We start from the raw sequence: 17,641 nt of genomic DNA, 5'->3' as shown, positions 1-17,641 counted from the left end.
TACAGAACAAAATATTCTGTAGCCTATTTTGCCGTCAATACTGCCGACGTTGTCTTTGCTGATATCAAATCAGTATACACTCATGTCTATGGGAAATATCCATGTGTCCAGACAAGGCTACCCCCCCCCCCCACCTCCATATGTAAAGTCACATGCAAAAAAAACCTTGGTATCATATTTCACTCTGAACTCTGTCTTGTTGTTAAAAATGGTTACTATCAGTTAACAACCATTTCCAAACTCCAGCCAATTCTGTCCTTTTATGATAAGTATTTCATGCCTTCATTACATCCAGGCTGGACTATTGAAACTCCCTTTATTTAGGCCTTCCCCCAGTCTTCGGATGGCCCATAGCGCAGCCGAAAGGATGTTGACTGGTACTAAAGAAATGTGAGCACATCACCCCAGTGCTGGCCTGCCTTCACTGGCTCCCTGTCCACTTTAGAAGGCAGTTCTTTTATACAGCACCATAGGGCTTTCTTGTACAGCACTTTGGTCATCTTAAGCGGTGTTTAAATGTGCTCTAGAAAAAGGTGGAAATGCACTTTCACAATACCATGACTTGAGTCCGGCACCATCACCACGGCGGTGCTTTTCTCTCTTATGACCTCATGACTGCTCTGCTAAACACAGTTCACATCAATGTTCACATCATAATGAGCATCATAGCTTAGAGGATCTCTGTATTTGGCTGACCTGTGTCTGAGCTCAGAGTCACTCATGGTGCCCCAGATAATGTTTGACATTCACACATATGCACAATTCACATTTTGCATATGCAGAAACATGTTACAGTGGTTAAAGGGCCCATGACATGCTGCTTTTTGGATGCTTTTATATAGGCCTAAGTGGTCCCCTAATACTGTATCTGAAGTCTCTTTTATATACACCTTAGTGGTCCCCTAATACTGTATCTGAAGTCTCTTTTATATACACCTTAGTGGTCCCCTAATACTGTATCTGAAGTCTCTTTTATATAGACCTTAGTGGTCCCCTAATACTGTATCTGAAGTCTCTTTTATATAGACCTTAGTGGTCCCCTAATACTGTATCTGAAGTCTCTTTTATATAGACCTTAGTGGTCCCCTAATACTGTATCTGAAGTATCTTTTATATAGACCTTAGTGGTCCTCTAATACTGTATCTGAAGTCTCTTTTATATAGACCTTAGTGGTCCTCTAATACTGTATCTGAAGTCTCTTTTATATAGACCTTAGTGGTCCCCCTAATACTGTATCTGAAGTCTCTTTTATATAGACCTTAGTGGTCCACTAAGCCTGTATCTGAAGTCTCTTTTATATAGACCTTAGTGGTCCCCTAATACTGTATCTGAAGTCTCTTTTATATAGACCTTAGTGGTCCCCTAATACTGTATCTGAAGTCTCTTTTATATAGACCTTAGTGGTCCACTAAGCCTGTATCTGAAGTCTCTTTTATATAGACCTTAGTGGTCCCCTAATACTGTATCTGAAGTCTCTTTTATATAGACCTTAGTGGTCCCCTAATACTGTATCTGAAGTCTCTTTTATATAGACCTTAGTGGTCCCCTAATACTGTATCTGAAGTCTCTTTTATATAGACCTTAGTGGTCCACTAAGCCTGTATCTGAAGTCTCTTTTATATAGACCTTAGTGGTCCCCTAATACTGTATCTGAAGTCTCTTTTATATAGACCTTAGTGGTCCCCTAATACTGTATCTGAAGTCTCTTTCCCGAAATTCAGCCTTGGTGCAGAATTACAGCCACTAGAGCCAGTCCCACAATGAGCTTTCCTTAGGATGTGCCATTTCTGTGTCTGTAGCTTTAAATGCTATTATTTGCTCCTGTGGGCGCGCTGGTCTCACAGGGAGGTGTGTTCAGGTGAATTCTGGGAGTATTGCTATCTTGAGGCAGCGGGAAGTGATTGCACCATTGACCAACAAAAACCTGGTCTAAAGTCAATAGCGCAGGTCAATGCGCCAAGGTCCAAACGCACCTGGCTTTTAAAGAGAATGGGAGATGATCTCTGATTGGTTTAATGCGTGTTACGCCCCAAAACACACCTATGAATTAATGAAGACACCAAGTACAACCCTTTTGAACCACGCGCCCGGCGCACGGTCCCTTTTTTTTACCGTCAAACTAGCAAAAGTGGATTTGGACACGCTTTAAACGCACAAGTGCCATGCGCTTCACGCCGTGCACGTTGATCGTTCAAATAGAGCCCTGAGACTGTGATAACTACTAACTCCTACGATCCAGCTAGCTTTGTTTGGATCTTTTGCTACTAACCAATAGGGATGGAGGAGATCTGAGTGTAGATGTCTAGCATGCGGTTGCCGTCCACATCCACCAGGTAGTTCCCCCGGCTCTCCTCGTAGTTACAGAAGAAGTTGATAGCACCAACATTCTGGGAAGAGACATGTTTTGTATTAAGAACAGCATCCAGCGCGCGCGCACACACGCACACACACTTGAGGCATTATCTTTGTGGGGACCCGTCATTGACATAATGCATTCCCTAGCCCCTTACCCTAACCTTAACCATCACAACTAAATGTCTAACCTTAACCCTTACCCTCACCCTAACCATAACCTAATTCTAACCCTAATCCTAAAACCAAGTCTTAACCCTCAAACAGCCCTTTAAACTTGTGGGGTCCAGCATTTTGGCCCCACAAAGCTGTCGGGACCCCACAAGTATACTGGACTCCCGGTTTTTGGACCCCACGAATATAGTTAAACAAGCCCACACACACACACACACACAATTTTCTCACTACTATAATATGGCCATCAGTCCAGCCACCCCCAGTATACTTTATCTCCTGAAATAATTATAATCACAATAATAACTAGACAGGTATGAACGGGGTCCAAGCCTGCAGATCCTGCAGATCGGACTCAATGGTCTAGGAGAAGTTTGAAAAATTAGTTTTCGCATATACTGTAATCTCAATTTGAGATTGATTTCCAGGTCTCTTCCATGCTCAGCCACGCTTCAGCAGCTCAGCCAGCTGGATTCTCCCCCCCATCCACAGCCATCCCCTTGGGATACAGTCAGTAAACCTTTTCTTACCCATTCCATTATCTGAGTTCCCCCGTTGATGGTTACACATCACATTTCCACATAAGCACTGTACTGTATGTTGAACGCCATTAACGCTCCAGGCTTTATTTAACTAGTTCACTGAGTTAACTGCCGGCCACACACACACACACACACTCACACACACACACACACACACACACACACACACACAGATACTGTTTATACTGCTACGCACAATTCCAGCTATGGAAAGAGAACATTGATCTATGACTCCTTTCTGATTCAACACACAATAATAATCATACCACACACACATGCACACACACACACACACACGCATGCACGCACGCACAAACACACACCTCACCTGGATCTCTCCCAGCTGTTTTGTCAGCTCCTACAGAAGAAAACAGTTTGTTAGCAATAACTGAGGAAGGGAGAGAGTGTGTATTGATTTGTGTGTGTGTGTGTGTGTGTGTGTGTGCGTTTGTTACTTGTGATCGTGGTCCAGGAACTTCAGTCTTCATGGAGGGTCCATTGAAGTCAAACTCCACTTGGGCCTGTGGTGCCGCCTTACTAACATGTCTGCAGCCTGGTGGAGGAAACACACTATAGGTCAGATTGGGGAGGGAGGGGGTGTTTGGTTATTGGTTTGCACGTCACATTCTGGTTTCAGAAATCTCGGGTTTTTCCACTTTGGAATATGGTAGCTGGTGTACTGGGGTTGAAACCATGATACTGTGACATGTTACAGTAGTAGCCTTGCTCAAGAGCACCTTGGCAGTGCCCAGGAGGTGAACTGGCATCTCTCCAACTACTAGTGTTAATTTCATCAGACGAGACGAGACTAAATATGTTCGTCAACGACCTTTTTTTCCAATGACTAAGACGAGACGATGACGACTTAAAAACGCTGACTAATACTAAATTAACATGCATTATTGTTGACAAAAAAAGACGAGACTAAAATGTTTTGCATAAAATAAAAACCAAGATAAAATCTTTCTTCATTTTCGTCTACAATCGTCTCTACTTTTCCATTGTGAGCTAGAATATTCAGCTGTTACTAGGGTTGGGTACTGAGACCTTGCGCTAATAACGACCGTTATCTACCAGACCGAATAGCAACGCGGATTTCGGTGCTATTAAATGCCTGCGCTTCTCTCTGATGCTCAAAACAGACGTTAGAGGCAACCGAAACATTGCTGCACTGGACGCTAGTTAACGCTACACTTGGCAGCAGGTAACATTAACCTACCGTTAGCTAGTTAACATTACACCTGACAGCAGGTAACATTAGCCTACCGTTAGCTAGTTAACATTACACCTGACAGCAGGTAACGTTAGCCTACTGTTAGCTAGTTAACATTACACTCGACAGCAGGTAATGTTAGCCTACCGTTAGCTAGTTAACATTACACCTGACAGCAGAAAACGTTAGCCTACCGTTAGCTAGTTAACATTACACCTGACAGCAGGTAACGTTAGCCTACTGTTAGCTGTAAGAAATAAAAATAATCAGTCAAGCTGGCTATGCTTTATGAGGATACAAATCATAGTTGAATTATAGTTGTGTGTTTAGTGGAAGAGCACTGTGACAGCTTAGTCATGCAAAATGAGAAAAGGATACTGTTGTACAGCAGCACTGTATGACGGTGGTCAGAAAGCAACAAGAGTGCAGCAACAAAGTTAATATCAGTTTGATATCAGTTTGACCATGAGAATAAGTTACTCCTCAACCTGTGACAGGCAACAGCGGCGCATTGTTCTTTCTGACCATCAGCATAGTTAAAGTCTGCCTAAGAACTGATGAAGAGGGCGTGTGCCAAAAGACTGGGACCAGTCTGTGCACCAACCAGGGGACGCTAAGTCTAAACCACGGTACTCCTCCAACTTTTAATAAACAAATCAAAATGCTCTTAGAGACTGATATATGAATCCATGTATAAGCCAGAAAATTCAGTCTGATGAGAGAAGCCTGTGTGCCTGCTCAACTCGGACCCGTGTTCACGTTTATGCTCTTATGATTTTACTTAAATAAATACTTGTTAAACTTTTAAATCCTCTCCTTGCCTACTTAGTGGATTTTGAAACGCACATAGCTAGTTAACATTACACTTGACAGCAGGTAATGTTAGCCTACCGTTAGCTAGTTAACATTACACCTGACAGCAGGTAACGTTAGCCTACCGTTAGCTAGTTAACATTACACTCGACAGCAGGTAATGTTAGCCTACCGTTAGCTAGTTAACATTACACCTGACAGCAGGTAACGTTAGCCTACCGTTAGCTAGTTAACATTACACCTGACAGCAGGTAACGTTAGCCTACCGTTAGCTAGCAGCTGGAGTAAACACTGTTAAAATGCTGAGAGCTAAACAGTGTAAAGGTTTGTCTGTATTTCACTGGAGAGGATTCTAACAGGGGGACGTACAACAGTCTGCTGGTGCCCTTGTCTGAAAAACAACACACTTGCGTTCACTTCAAACTCGCCTCGCCAGCCTCGTGCTACGTTCAATGTTATTGTAAAACACCCTTTTCCCATTCAGTGGTTGTTTTTGTAGTTGAACAGGAATTTACTGGTGAAATAAGGAAGAGGCTCGATATTTATAACACTTCATATCATTTATTTTTATATAACTATTTGACTGAAATGGTAATCCGAAATAATCTCAGAAATAATTATGTTATTTAATGTTATTTAAAAAAAGACTAAAATGTTTTGACTAAAACTTGACCAAGATATATCGCGTTCTCTTTTGACTAAAACCAGAGTAAAATGACGAGACTTTTAGTCGACTAAAACTTGACCAACAAAAAAAATATGCGAGTGACTAAATATGACTAAAAATAACAAGACATTTGGCACAAGACCAAGACTAAATTAAAAATAGGTGACAAAATTAACACTACCAGCTACCAGTCCACCTCCGTACTTAAGTCCGTACGGGGGACTCGAACCGCCCTCCGGTTCCACACCCCCAACCTGAACCTGCCTGGTCACTGATTGCGTGAGCTTGAATTGACCTAGATCACCGCTGCTGGCATGGAGTTTATTTCCTCTCACGCAGAATTGGACAGTCCCGTCTCATTGGAAACGCTGTGCAGGGTTTTGCTGTCTGTTAACTCATGAAAGGAAGCGGGGCGGCTGCCTCCTGTCTGAACGCAACGTGAGGCTCGAACATGTTCGGCTAAATCTCGGCGACGTTTTCCAGCCACCTTGATGCACGATGCTCTTTTAATGGTCTGCTGATAGAAAACAGCCGAGTTGCATATCAAGTACCGTGGGGCCTTTTGTAAGTAATTTAGGGTACAACGGTTCTGGAAAAAGGCTGCAGGCAGCACTACAGGAGGCCAAGCAGCGGGCACTGCACTGGTCTGTCCTAATTACCCCAAAATTCTCAGACTGAGAGGCTTGATAAATATGGCCCACTGACATTAAGCTAAGCTGTGTATCACTTCGGTTACCAAACGGTAAATCTGAGCCGCACAGACTAGCCTATTGATGATTGACAGGAGAGAAGACCTTTGAGACATGACTCAGCATGCATGTGTATTGATTACCACATCCTACTAGGTCAGTCTAACATTTACACCGATTATATAATGCTGCCATTACTATTACTATCATTGTTTTGTAACCCTGGGAAACATCAGACATAATATAATGGCTCTATATTAAATAGTGGTATTTAATTGAAAATTGATCAAAATGACAAATACTCAAGTTCACTTCCAACCAAAAAGATTGAAATCAGCTGTAGGGCTAAGAGCTACATTAAAATCAGGCATAAGGCACAATTCTTTGCATTAAAAAAAGAATATGAGGCCACAGGGAGGAGTAAACCTCTATATATGGGCGCCCGATCTACCAACTGAGCTATCCGGGCGCCCATATATAGAGGTTTACTTCTTGACGCAGCGGGCCCGGGTTCGACTCCGACCTGCGGCCCTTTGCTGCATGTCATTCCCCGTTCTCTCTCGCGTTTCATTTCTTCTGCTGTCCTATCAAAAATAAAGGCTGAAAATGCCCCGAAAAAAGAATCTGATGTTATATATATCACCGACAGACGTGTATAAAGTACTAGAGACCCATACTTGAGTAAATTGTTACGTAATTAGCGTACGTAACTAACGTACACACAGTCTCCGTAGCGTGAGGAATTCACAACAGGAACGAGTAACGATGCAGCACATAAAAAATGGATCGGAGTAAAAGTATTAAACTCATAGAAAATATGTACACAAGTAAAAGTGGAAGTAGGAGAAAAAAAAATAATACTACTTTGTTACTATACAGCTCTGATCACCGATGATCTCAGACTCTGCTGTTACTTGATTATCTTTATCCCACAGACTTAAGGTATAATTCAGGAAGTTTAAAGGGCACGGAGGTGGCCTTAACAGCCGTTTTAAAGTAAACAATTTGAACTAACCGAAAGTTGAAGGACCGAAGAAGACAAAAGGCAATTAATTACAACAGCAAACTAAGTCCTGAAGCATTTAGTAAAGGACGCTGATTTACAACCACTTCTAGGGCTAACCTGCAAGAGGACATTTGTTGCAAAGTTTACATGTCATTACCTGGTGAAACAGCCCCTAAAGAATGGATTTCAAAAGCATTCTGATTTCGATTCGTGAGTTTGCGGGGTTTACCTGGAGCACTGAGCCATAGGTTTTTCTGCAGGGAGAGAGCAAAGTGGCGGCTGATCAAGGAGGACGCCATGACCAAACTGTCAACAGACGTTGAAGTGCGAGAGAGAGGCAACACTCGCCCTCAGGGTCTAACTTCACCAAGTCACCTACAGAGAGAGAGAGAGAGAGAGAGAGAGAGAGAGACAAACCGATAGAGAGAGGATTAATGATACTTATGTATGAAGTGGAGAAGTCCACCAACTAAACAAGTTCAATTTCTTTCACAGTCTCTGTTACTGTAACCTGCTCAGTCCATTCTTTTTTTGTAATTTAAATTTTTTTATTTGCAAACATTACAAATAAGAGCTCATGTGGTACAGTTAACAGAGGGCAAATAAGATGAAGAGGTCAGATTGTGAAATAACGTTACAGCCAAAGCATAAGATATCCTGGTCGATGAAAAAATGAAAAAAAGCACAAACTAGACTAGACTGCTCAGTCCATTCTTGAGTTTGTTTCATTAGTGAGCTAACTAGGAAACAAAAAACGGTGTTTGAATTAATTTTACATTATATGGTACTTTGTTTCATTAGTTTATAGGTTTGTAATGTGTCGGGATGTAGATCTTTGAAGATGTGTATGTTGAAGTACAAGTGCTGTATTGGTTTGCCCTCTTACAGACATAACGTGCAGAAATAGCCCACATTTTTCCAATATACTCAAACGGCATTTGTAACTATTTATAGGACTTTAAGGGACTTTGGCAAAATGAATGATGATATTTGATGTATTTTCTTGATGTAAGAGAAAAATGGGCACAGTGAGGCAAAGAAATGGACGGACTGTCTGCTCTCTTTTCTGTTCCAAGCAGTTACGTAATCCTGGCACCAAGAACAGGATAACTCCAGTTATATCTGCATTCACACAGCGAGGGAAACCCTGGTCTTTTACCCTCACACACACACACACACACACACACACACACACACACACACACACACACACACACACACACACACACACACACACACACACACACACACACACACACACACACGCATGCAAACAAACACATGCATGCCCTCACCGAGCTGGTTTCTTGGCAACAGCTCATGAACTGGATGAAACTGGTTTGGACTGTGAGGGTTACACAAGCCTGCATCTTGAAATGTCCGGGAGGGTTGAGGTAGAGTATGCCAACTAAAGTGATGGAGGACGGCTGAAGGGACACAGTTTGAACTGGAATAAGCTGGAATCTGAACACAACGGAGGGCAATAATGGAATACTGAAGCTGGGGAGTCTGGAATCAAAGTGGATTTCTAATGCTGTGTTCAAAGTTTCAGCGGTCCTAACCATAGATGTGTTATGAATGTACCTGCTACATATATCCGCATGAATCATTCAAGTTTTGAAATACAGTGAGGAAGGGAAGGTTAGCCTTGCCTGGCTATAAAGGACTCACACACCACAAACTCACTTCCAGCGAACTTCACAGAGAACAATGAAGGCAAAATAGCATCACTGTACAATCTGTTTGAACTATATTTTCTAAAACACAACTACAATCGAGTCACGATTTAATTCCACGTTTTCCAGACTTGTATACAGGGCTGGACTGGGACAAAAAAAATCGGCCCTGGCATTTTTCGGCCCAGGCGGCCCACATCCACCGTGATTGGTCAGGCACATTCCCTGCAGACAGTCCTCTTAAAATATGCGTGCATTCTATGATATGAGTTGCCTAGTGTTCAGTGTTCATGTGATCGTTTTGGATCCTTCAAGAGGGGTCTCAAGACTTATCTGTTGATCTTACACTTAAATAATTCATTCATTTTTAGAGTTATGATTTGTATATTTATGGTATTTTTATTATTGATATTTGATATTGTATTGGCATTATTGTTATTATTACTATTTTGCTTAATATTGGCTTAGCAACTTTAAAATCAGTTTACTGTTAATTTTAACTACTGTAAGATTCATATTTTGTCTGCTAAGTGTCTGCTAAATACAATAACCATAACCATAACCCTTCCCAAAAGCTACAATAAAGCTGAGAGTAGTATATGCCCTGGAAAAGAGCACCAATACAAGAGGAGCTAATTAAGGCATTCAAGGAACACTGATGCTTGTATCAACACTGACTTTATAGATCACACAGACTTTTCAGCTAGCCAGCAGGCTAACCGCTAGCATTTTCAGTGTAAGCTTAAACGGTTAGGTTACCTGACAGCCACTAACTTTAATGTTACAGCCAAACTGCTTGTTGTCGTTATGACTTGACACACGCGCACGCACGCACGCGCACGCACACACACACACACACACACACACACACACACACACACACACACACACACACACACACACACACACACACAGCCTCCCTCCCTTCCCGAGAGTCCCTGTTTATTTGTATTATACAGTATATATACATACACACACACACACACACACAGGTTTGGTTCTGCTTTGGTTCTGGTATGGTTCTGCTTTGGTTCTGGTATGGTTCTGCTTTGGTTCGGTTTCAGTGGTCCTTTTGGTTCTATTAGCTTTGTTTTCCCCTGACTAAACCACTGATAGTTACTGAAATACATGTTTCATCATGTTTGTAAGTATTTTTAATATGGATTAAATAAACTGGTTTTAATTTACCTAGGGCTAGGGCTGCTATTCCCTAGAAGGGGAACCAAGTTCAGAACAGAGTTCAAATGCAACTGGTTCTGGCTGCTGAGTGAAAGCTCTGCTGATTGATGATGCAGCTGCAGTTATTTAGCTCGGACCGAGGTGACACGCTCTTCATCCTGACCAACAATGCGCTATTTTAAAGTGCTGATGAAAAGATGCACGATAGACACATGGCAACAGATTGCCTAAAATGCGACGAATGAGAGCCAGTCGAGCAATCCGATTGCAGATCAGCCCAGTAAATCGAGTGGGACTCATGTGACCAATCATCCATCACTTACTTGGAAATCCACATCCACTACTCTTCCCATCTGCATAGATTAGATCCAGCGTCCTCCCAGGACAGTCAGACACTGTCCTGTGACTCTCAGACACTGTCCTGTGACTCCCATGACTGTCCCGGGACAGTCATGGGAGTCACTACTAACAGGATCTGTATATCTTCCTCAGCACTACATGATACCAGTGTTTGTCAAACATGTTGGCCATTTAAGGCAGAGGTGGTCAGTAAGAACCACAAATCCGGAGAATAATGGACCTGCAAAAGCATTTTGACTTAAAGCTATAGTGCGTAGTTTCTGTCTCCGCCATGAAGAATTATAAGCAATGACAACAAAACTGTTGGAGCATCCACCTGATACAAGCCCTTGGTGCAAGCCCCCCTCCTCCACACAGTTGCTAGTAGCCAAGGAGGACATGGAGGATTAAAAAAAAACATGATGGACTGCATGGCATTTACTGATAATACAAACGTCTCATTGTTTTTAATACATGTATTTTACTGTGGCTATTATTACTCAGCCTATGCTGAATGTCGAGATACAACCACACTGAATCTTTGACCCCGGCCCATGGCTATTCCCGGAGTGTGTGAGCGCGTTGGACTATTAAATATGTCAAAAAGAATATAAGTAGCCTAGTTTTTCTTTAAAAACAGAGTGCACAATATAAAGGGTAACTTCTGGTTTTTCAACCTGGACCCTATTTTCCTCTGTTCTTATTACTGATGGGAACAACAATCTTCGACTAGGGCTGGGCGATATGGTTGAAAACTGTATCACGATATAAGTTTTTCATATCGGTCGATATTGATAATTATTGATATTTTTTATGACCTATTTAAAATAAGGACCAGGAGAAAAATATATTAAATTTAAACATTTTTATTTTAAACTTAACCCTTAACCATGGAAAACACTCAAATAATTAAAATGTAATAAGGTCTAAAATCACAATGAACACTTAACAATTATCTCTTAACATTAAGGTGCAAAATTGAAGAATAAGTAAGAAATGCTTAATAAAGTGTCATAAAATAGTGCAACGTGTTAGCTAAATATAAGAAACCTGAAAAGAACTATTTTCTGCAGGTTTAGTGCTAGGTTGGTAACCTGGCTTCTGGACAGTGCCGCGTCTGCCTTCGTTATTTCTTTGTAGTGTTTAGTAAGGCGCTAATGCAGAGTACCTCTCCATGGTGGTTGATGGCGAATACGGCTGTGCTCCAAAGTGTGAGCGCGGCTAAGGTGGTAAAACAAGTTTATGGTATTACCAGCGTTGGTCTGACGACATTGGTCTGACTACGGTCAGACTTATAAAATCCCCAAAACTGCCATACTGACTTTTCCTGTTTTATCAACGATTTCCTCGCTTGCAGCGGAACTCACTTTCCACTCCACGCCGGTTCTGTTATTGAAGAACACGAGACAGCGATGTGGCGCAACCAAACTTGATGCTGTTACATGATTGGCTGTTAGAGTGTCACTCCCCACGTTGCTAGGTTGCCAGAGAGTGAGGGCCTTTGTTCATGCAACCAAACTTGATTCACAACCTCTGGTTTCTTCTGACAAGTTATCGAACGTTTTATCGACCGCATTTTCTATTGATATTGATTATGTGTCTATGGCGATACATATCGTTATCGTTTTATCGCCCAGCCCTATCTTCGACATTGGTCCAGTATAAAGCGAGATCGCTGCAGTGGGCAGCTGCCAAACTAGCTTCAATGTAAATTATAGGACAATTGCACCTTCAAGTGCTGTTTTTGCCGCTGACAGTCTCAGAATAATATTAGTGCTGTTTAAATCGCGATTAATCGCAGTAATGTCATAGTCAACTCGCAATTAATCGCACATTTTTTATCTATTCTAAATGTCCCTTGATTTCTTTTTGTCCCATTATTCATTTATTTTTTTCTCACTTTAATGCTCTTTTCAACATGGAAAAGTGGATTGGCTTGCTTTGTGCTTTTGTCGCCTGGCTTTCCAAAGGGGGAGAATTGGCATCAGCTGTGTGCTTGTAGCCTCATGAGACCGTCCTGATCTCGCGAGCTCCAGTTTTCCACTCGCAGATCAGTCTGGCATCTTCAGATAGAGAAAATTTGGAGCCGTTAGCCAAACGACCGGGCCAATCAGCGTTGGTTTTGAGGCGGGTTAGGTGGTGATTGACAGATGTTTTATCCAATCAGCTAACCAGTATTTTCAGACAGCGGTCCGGGAACCTGAAATGGTGCCTTTTATTCCTACAATCTTGTTACATAAACGGCAAATCTCCTTTACCGACATGTTGCTTGCTTGCTGAGCTAACGAGCTATGCTTTGCCTGCAGCAGCAGGGGCGGGCTTGTGGTTGTATTCTCATACGCTTCGTGGATCTGATTGGTTGATTTGGCCCGTCTATCACCAACACAGGTGATAGACAGATGGTTCATCCAATCAGCTAACCAGTATTTTCACCCCTTCCCAAAAGTTCTCCAACGGAAAGTTCCCAGATGGATATGCCGAGCAAATGCGAAGCAATCCACCTGGCGGAGTCAGGTTAGTGTGCTCGGCCATCAAGTGGTATTTCAGACTGGACGCGCTGCGATGATAGCTCAGTCCACAACTACAAAACGCACAGATCACTTTGGTCTTGTCAATGGAACCATTTGGCAACTTTACTAAAAGTAAACTTACCATTCACAATCTTATTGGCGTCCATTTTTAGCGTATCGCGCTCTCCATCCACTCAAAGCGTAACGTTAGCCTGCTACTCTCTGGCCGGCTCGCAAGCCCAAACAAGTGTGTGCGGCGTGCCTGTTGTTGTGTTACCGGTCTAGCTAGGTCCGGCGTGGTGTTGTAGTTTTTCTAACGTTACTAGTTGTTGCAACAGCAATGTGAAAAAAACTACAAAGTCTGCTAGGCCAAAAAGAACGTTAATCTTGCGTTCAAAAAACTTTAGGCTGTTAAAATGGGTTTGCGTTAACGCCGTTAATAACGCGTTTAACTGACAGCAGAAAAGAAATTCCACTGAAATAAAAAAAAGTAGTCATTTCAAAACAGTAATTATTAATTAATTAATTAATTAATTAAAAGTATTATGTATTATATAGTTATTTATTGAATATTGACTCATTTATATACATTTATATTAACATTTATAATATATAATGTCGTTATGACATAATAATAAACTTATTTATAGGGTGCAAAATTAACTATTTTGTCCATCAGCCAATGGCTAGCGACTGTTCAAATTGGACCAGCCACTCAGTAGATTACCATTGTTTCTTTGGCTGGTGAGTGAAGTAAATCTACCAGCCACTATTTTACCAGCATTTGGATGGTTGATGCTGCTAATTTATTTATTTTTTTGCCTCATGTATTTATTTCAGGATGTATTTTATACTCATATTCTTTTTTCTTTTTTTTTCTTTTTTTAAATTGAATAAAATGGCATTCCATGCTAAAGCCCAGCAGTGGACCAGCTGCTGTAAGCACTACCGTTAGACCGCATCTGTCTGTCAGCCAGGAGGAGATAAACTCACATCAACACATTGACTGGCTGCAGAATATGATTTATGCTTTTCAGACTTGTAAACAGGATGTTGTTTGTTCAGTGGTTTTCTCGTCTCTGGTCTTCTAAAAAATCTGGTTCCGACTAGATCTGGCTGGTTCACACACACACACACGCACACAAACACACACACACACACATACACGCACACACACAGAGCACGGGTTATTACAGTTAGGAATTATATAGGTCGGTTAGTGTGTTTACCGACCTGTTACTATGTTACTGTGTTCCCTGACATCTCTGCATCCCGATGCTCCGATTGCGATCAAGCCAACAAGCACTCAGATCTCCGTGGTCAAATCAGCCGACGCTGAAATTGCAGTGCACTCATATACTAGTAGTTTCGGTAAATGCAGTTTAAACGGCAGAGTGGCTGTTTTAGCAACGTGAGCGACAAGAAAAACATGGGACTACTTCCGGTTTTCAAAATAAGGTTTTAAGAAAGTTTATATAAAGTACACATACAGCATAAACTGTCCATTTACATACAAATAAGATTATTGGATTATATTAACAAGAAATAAAAACAAAATTTTTTACTGTATACATTTTTAGATTTTACAAAGTAATTGTCCCACATTTCTACTGTAAAATGACTTCAAAATCTAAAATTGTAGGTGCAATAAAACGACGTTGCTCCATAATTCCAGACAATGGCTGATATATTTGAGTACAGGACATCAAACATGTTGACTGTATAATTATGGAGATTTTTCTAAGTAAAATCCCATGCCTCTACCGTTAAATGACAAAAAAATATGAAACCGGCACTGGTGAAATACTACACCGGAATACTTGCATGTTGGGATGACAGTTATCCTTCTTTGTTCATCGCAGTCTCTAACAAAAGTTGCTTTTTGCAATTATCTGCAGCACGCTACTCCCATATGTCCTTGTATCTCTACTTTCCCTTGCTCATTTCCTGGCATCTGCCCACTGGCAGCTGACAGTAAGTAAAAACTTTTCATTTTGCAGATTAGCAACCAAACAAAATCTAAATTTAAAAACTGTGACTATAACAACTGCAATGCAACATTTGGTGAAATTATGTTAAAGCTTGCTAAAAGGCCTGCATTTGTGAAAAACAGTTATATCAAGCAATATTGGACAGCATGAAACTGTCTTTTCAATTAAAAGTGGTTATATATATTGACCTTTTACAGATTCAGTGTGACAGCTTTTGCCGGTGTTGTCATGAGGCAACATTGGAGGGGCCGTCATCCTCCTGCAACTGCACAGGCAATTTCTCGCTTAAAATGTTTTCAGAAACACGTTTCGGTGAACTATTTTCGTAAAATACAAGATCGTATTTCGAAACAAGCCGGCCGTTATCGGTCAGCTGGAAAAGCCAGACCCACGTGACGCGTTCGTCATTTCCGGTTTTCATTTTTTTGTATTATGTCTCGCGCACGCGCAGAACATACGCTCCGAGGCACAGGTTGGTGTGTCAGGGCCTTTAGCCAACAGTGCTGTAAATACAGTGTACGTGAAAAAGGGAGTGTGTTCCTTTGGTATAAAGTATCCAAGGTACATGGGGTAAGCAGCTTAAAATAAAGTGCTATTGACTTCGTAAGTGTAAATATCAAATTTATCAAAAACTTAACTGGTCCTGACTCATTTAAATCAGCAGCCTTAGCAGAATTTGGTCGCCTAAAATAATTGGTCTCTCAGGTGAAGTGCTTCACATTGAGACGCCTCCAAAAATGTTTTCCCCTTGAGTCAGAATGTGTCTAACACCTTCCTGCATCGGTGGCTCTATTCCTTAAACATCATGCTGTGCCGGTGCTGTTGCTCTGTTGTTTAAGTTCTGAATATCATGACTTTTGTAGCTGTCATTACTATTGAAATTATTGAGATTCATTGTTCTTATGAAGTTTTAACAGTAGTTTTGTTTTGTATGTTTGTATTGTACCCTAACTACTAAGTAACCATTACAATGGAATACAGTATAAGTCAAGTGGTTTTCCTGTGGTGCTTGCAATGTTAATGAAAGTAAAAATTTTTGATTTTCAGTAAGGGTGTAGTCAAAGATGTCCTCTATTCAAATATATCGGTCATTGTGTGGAATTATGGAGCAAAGTCTTTTTATAGCACCTCCAATTTCATATTTTTTAGTAATTTTACTGTAGAAATGTGGGACTTGACTTCCAAAAATCTCCAGATTTTTACAGTACAAATGTTTCATTTTCAGTATAGACGTAGTCAGTGACACCCTTCATTCAAATATATCAGTCATTTTCTAGAATTATGGAGCAAAGTCTTTTTATATGACCTCCAGTCTCATATTTTTAGTCATTAAACAACAGAGGAATGGGATTTTACTTTGAAAAATCTCCATATTTATATAGTAAAATTGTTTGATTTTCAGTAAGGATGTAGTCAGAGATGTCCTGTACTCAAATATAGCAGCCATTGTCTGGAATTATGGAGCAACGTGGTTTTATTGCACCTACAATTGTAGATTTGAAGTCATTTTATGGTAGAAATGTGTGACAATTACTTTGTAAAATCTCAAAATGTATACAGTAAAAAGGTTTTAGTTCTTGTAAATATAATCCAATAATCTTATTTTTATGTGTACTTTATATATAAACTTTCTTAACACCTTATTTTGAAAACCGGAAGCAGTTCCATGTGTATCTTACCGCTACCTTTGCTAAAACCGTCGATCTGCATTTACCAAAAGTACTGGTATATGAGTGCACTACAATTTCAGCGTCGGCTGATTCTGACCACGGAGATCTGAGTGTCGGCTGGCTTTACCACAGTATGCTCCGACGGGTCGCACAATTACGAATCCCACTATGGCCACTCCAAGACCCGCATGCGAAGCAGCTCGATTGGTTGCGGTTAGGCATTTCACCTCGAGTGGTTAAGGTTAGGGTTAGGGGATTGGTCAGGGGATAGGACCTGTACGTGTAAGCATGGACGCCTGGCCAATAATAGTGTGTGAACGCTATTGAAGGGGGGTCTTGGCGTGGTCATAGTGGGATTCGTAATATCGCCGACGGGTCAGTGGCCGTCGCTGCGCCCTGACAGCGGCTCTGGCTGCAGACAAGCCGCTTCACAAAGCTCCGTGTGCGGCTGAGATAGGCTCGGAGGCTCGGAGGCCACTTACCGAGGGTCCAGAGGCGTCAGCACGATCCGATCCCCGCAGCGAAGGACTGATGAACGGCGGCAATGCGCGTGTGTATCTGTCTGCTGTCTGTGTGTCTCATGGATACATAACGAGACGGTCCGTCTCTGGTCTTCTCGCCTTCTTTAGTTGTATTGGCGGCTATAAACCAACGTCAAGGTGCATGTCGCCACCTACTGTACCGGAGTGTGTGATAACAGCCAGCTACACACTTATATTACATATCACTACTATATACATTACATATCACTACTTTATACATTACATACCACTACTATATACATTACATATCACTACTATATACATTACATACCACTAC

The 17,641-nt window shown here is 41.4% G+C and overlaps 1 protein-coding gene across 6 annotated transcripts in view; it reads right to left on the bottom strand.

The window, feature by feature from the left end:
- The window catches only part of abat (4-aminobutyrate aminotransferase), a 35,809-nt gene extending 18,373 nt beyond the window's left edge, over positions 1 to 17,436 (bottom strand). The window contains exons 1-5 of one of the 6 annotated variants that reach the window (XM_028600374.1): positions 17,305 to 17,436; positions 7,687 to 7,832; positions 3,525 to 3,622; positions 3,398 to 3,427; positions 2,271 to 2,388 (exon numbers count right to left, since the gene is read on the bottom strand). In XM_028600374.1, the coding sequence (XP_028456175.1) occupies positions 2,271 to 2,388; positions 3,398 to 3,427; positions 3,525 to 3,622; positions 7,687 to 7,756 (316 nt within the window). In that variant the 5' untranslated portion in view covers positions 7,757 to 7,832; positions 17,305 to 17,436. The other 5 variants (XM_028600375.1, XM_028600378.1, XM_028600377.1 and 2 more) reach the window with 5 other exon arrangements.
- Between the last annotated feature and the right edge of the window lie 205 nt (positions 17,437 to 17,641).

This window comes from Perca flavescens, chromosome 15, assembly GCF_004354835.1.
Source record: "Perca flavescens isolate YP-PL-M2 chromosome 15, PFLA_1.0, whole genome shotgun sequence".
Classification (NCBI taxonomy): Eukaryota; Metazoa; Chordata; class Actinopteri; order Perciformes; family Percidae; genus Perca; species Perca flavescens.
Note: the sequence above shows the minus strand (reverse complement) of the source record. Positions and strands in the feature narration are given on the sequence as shown.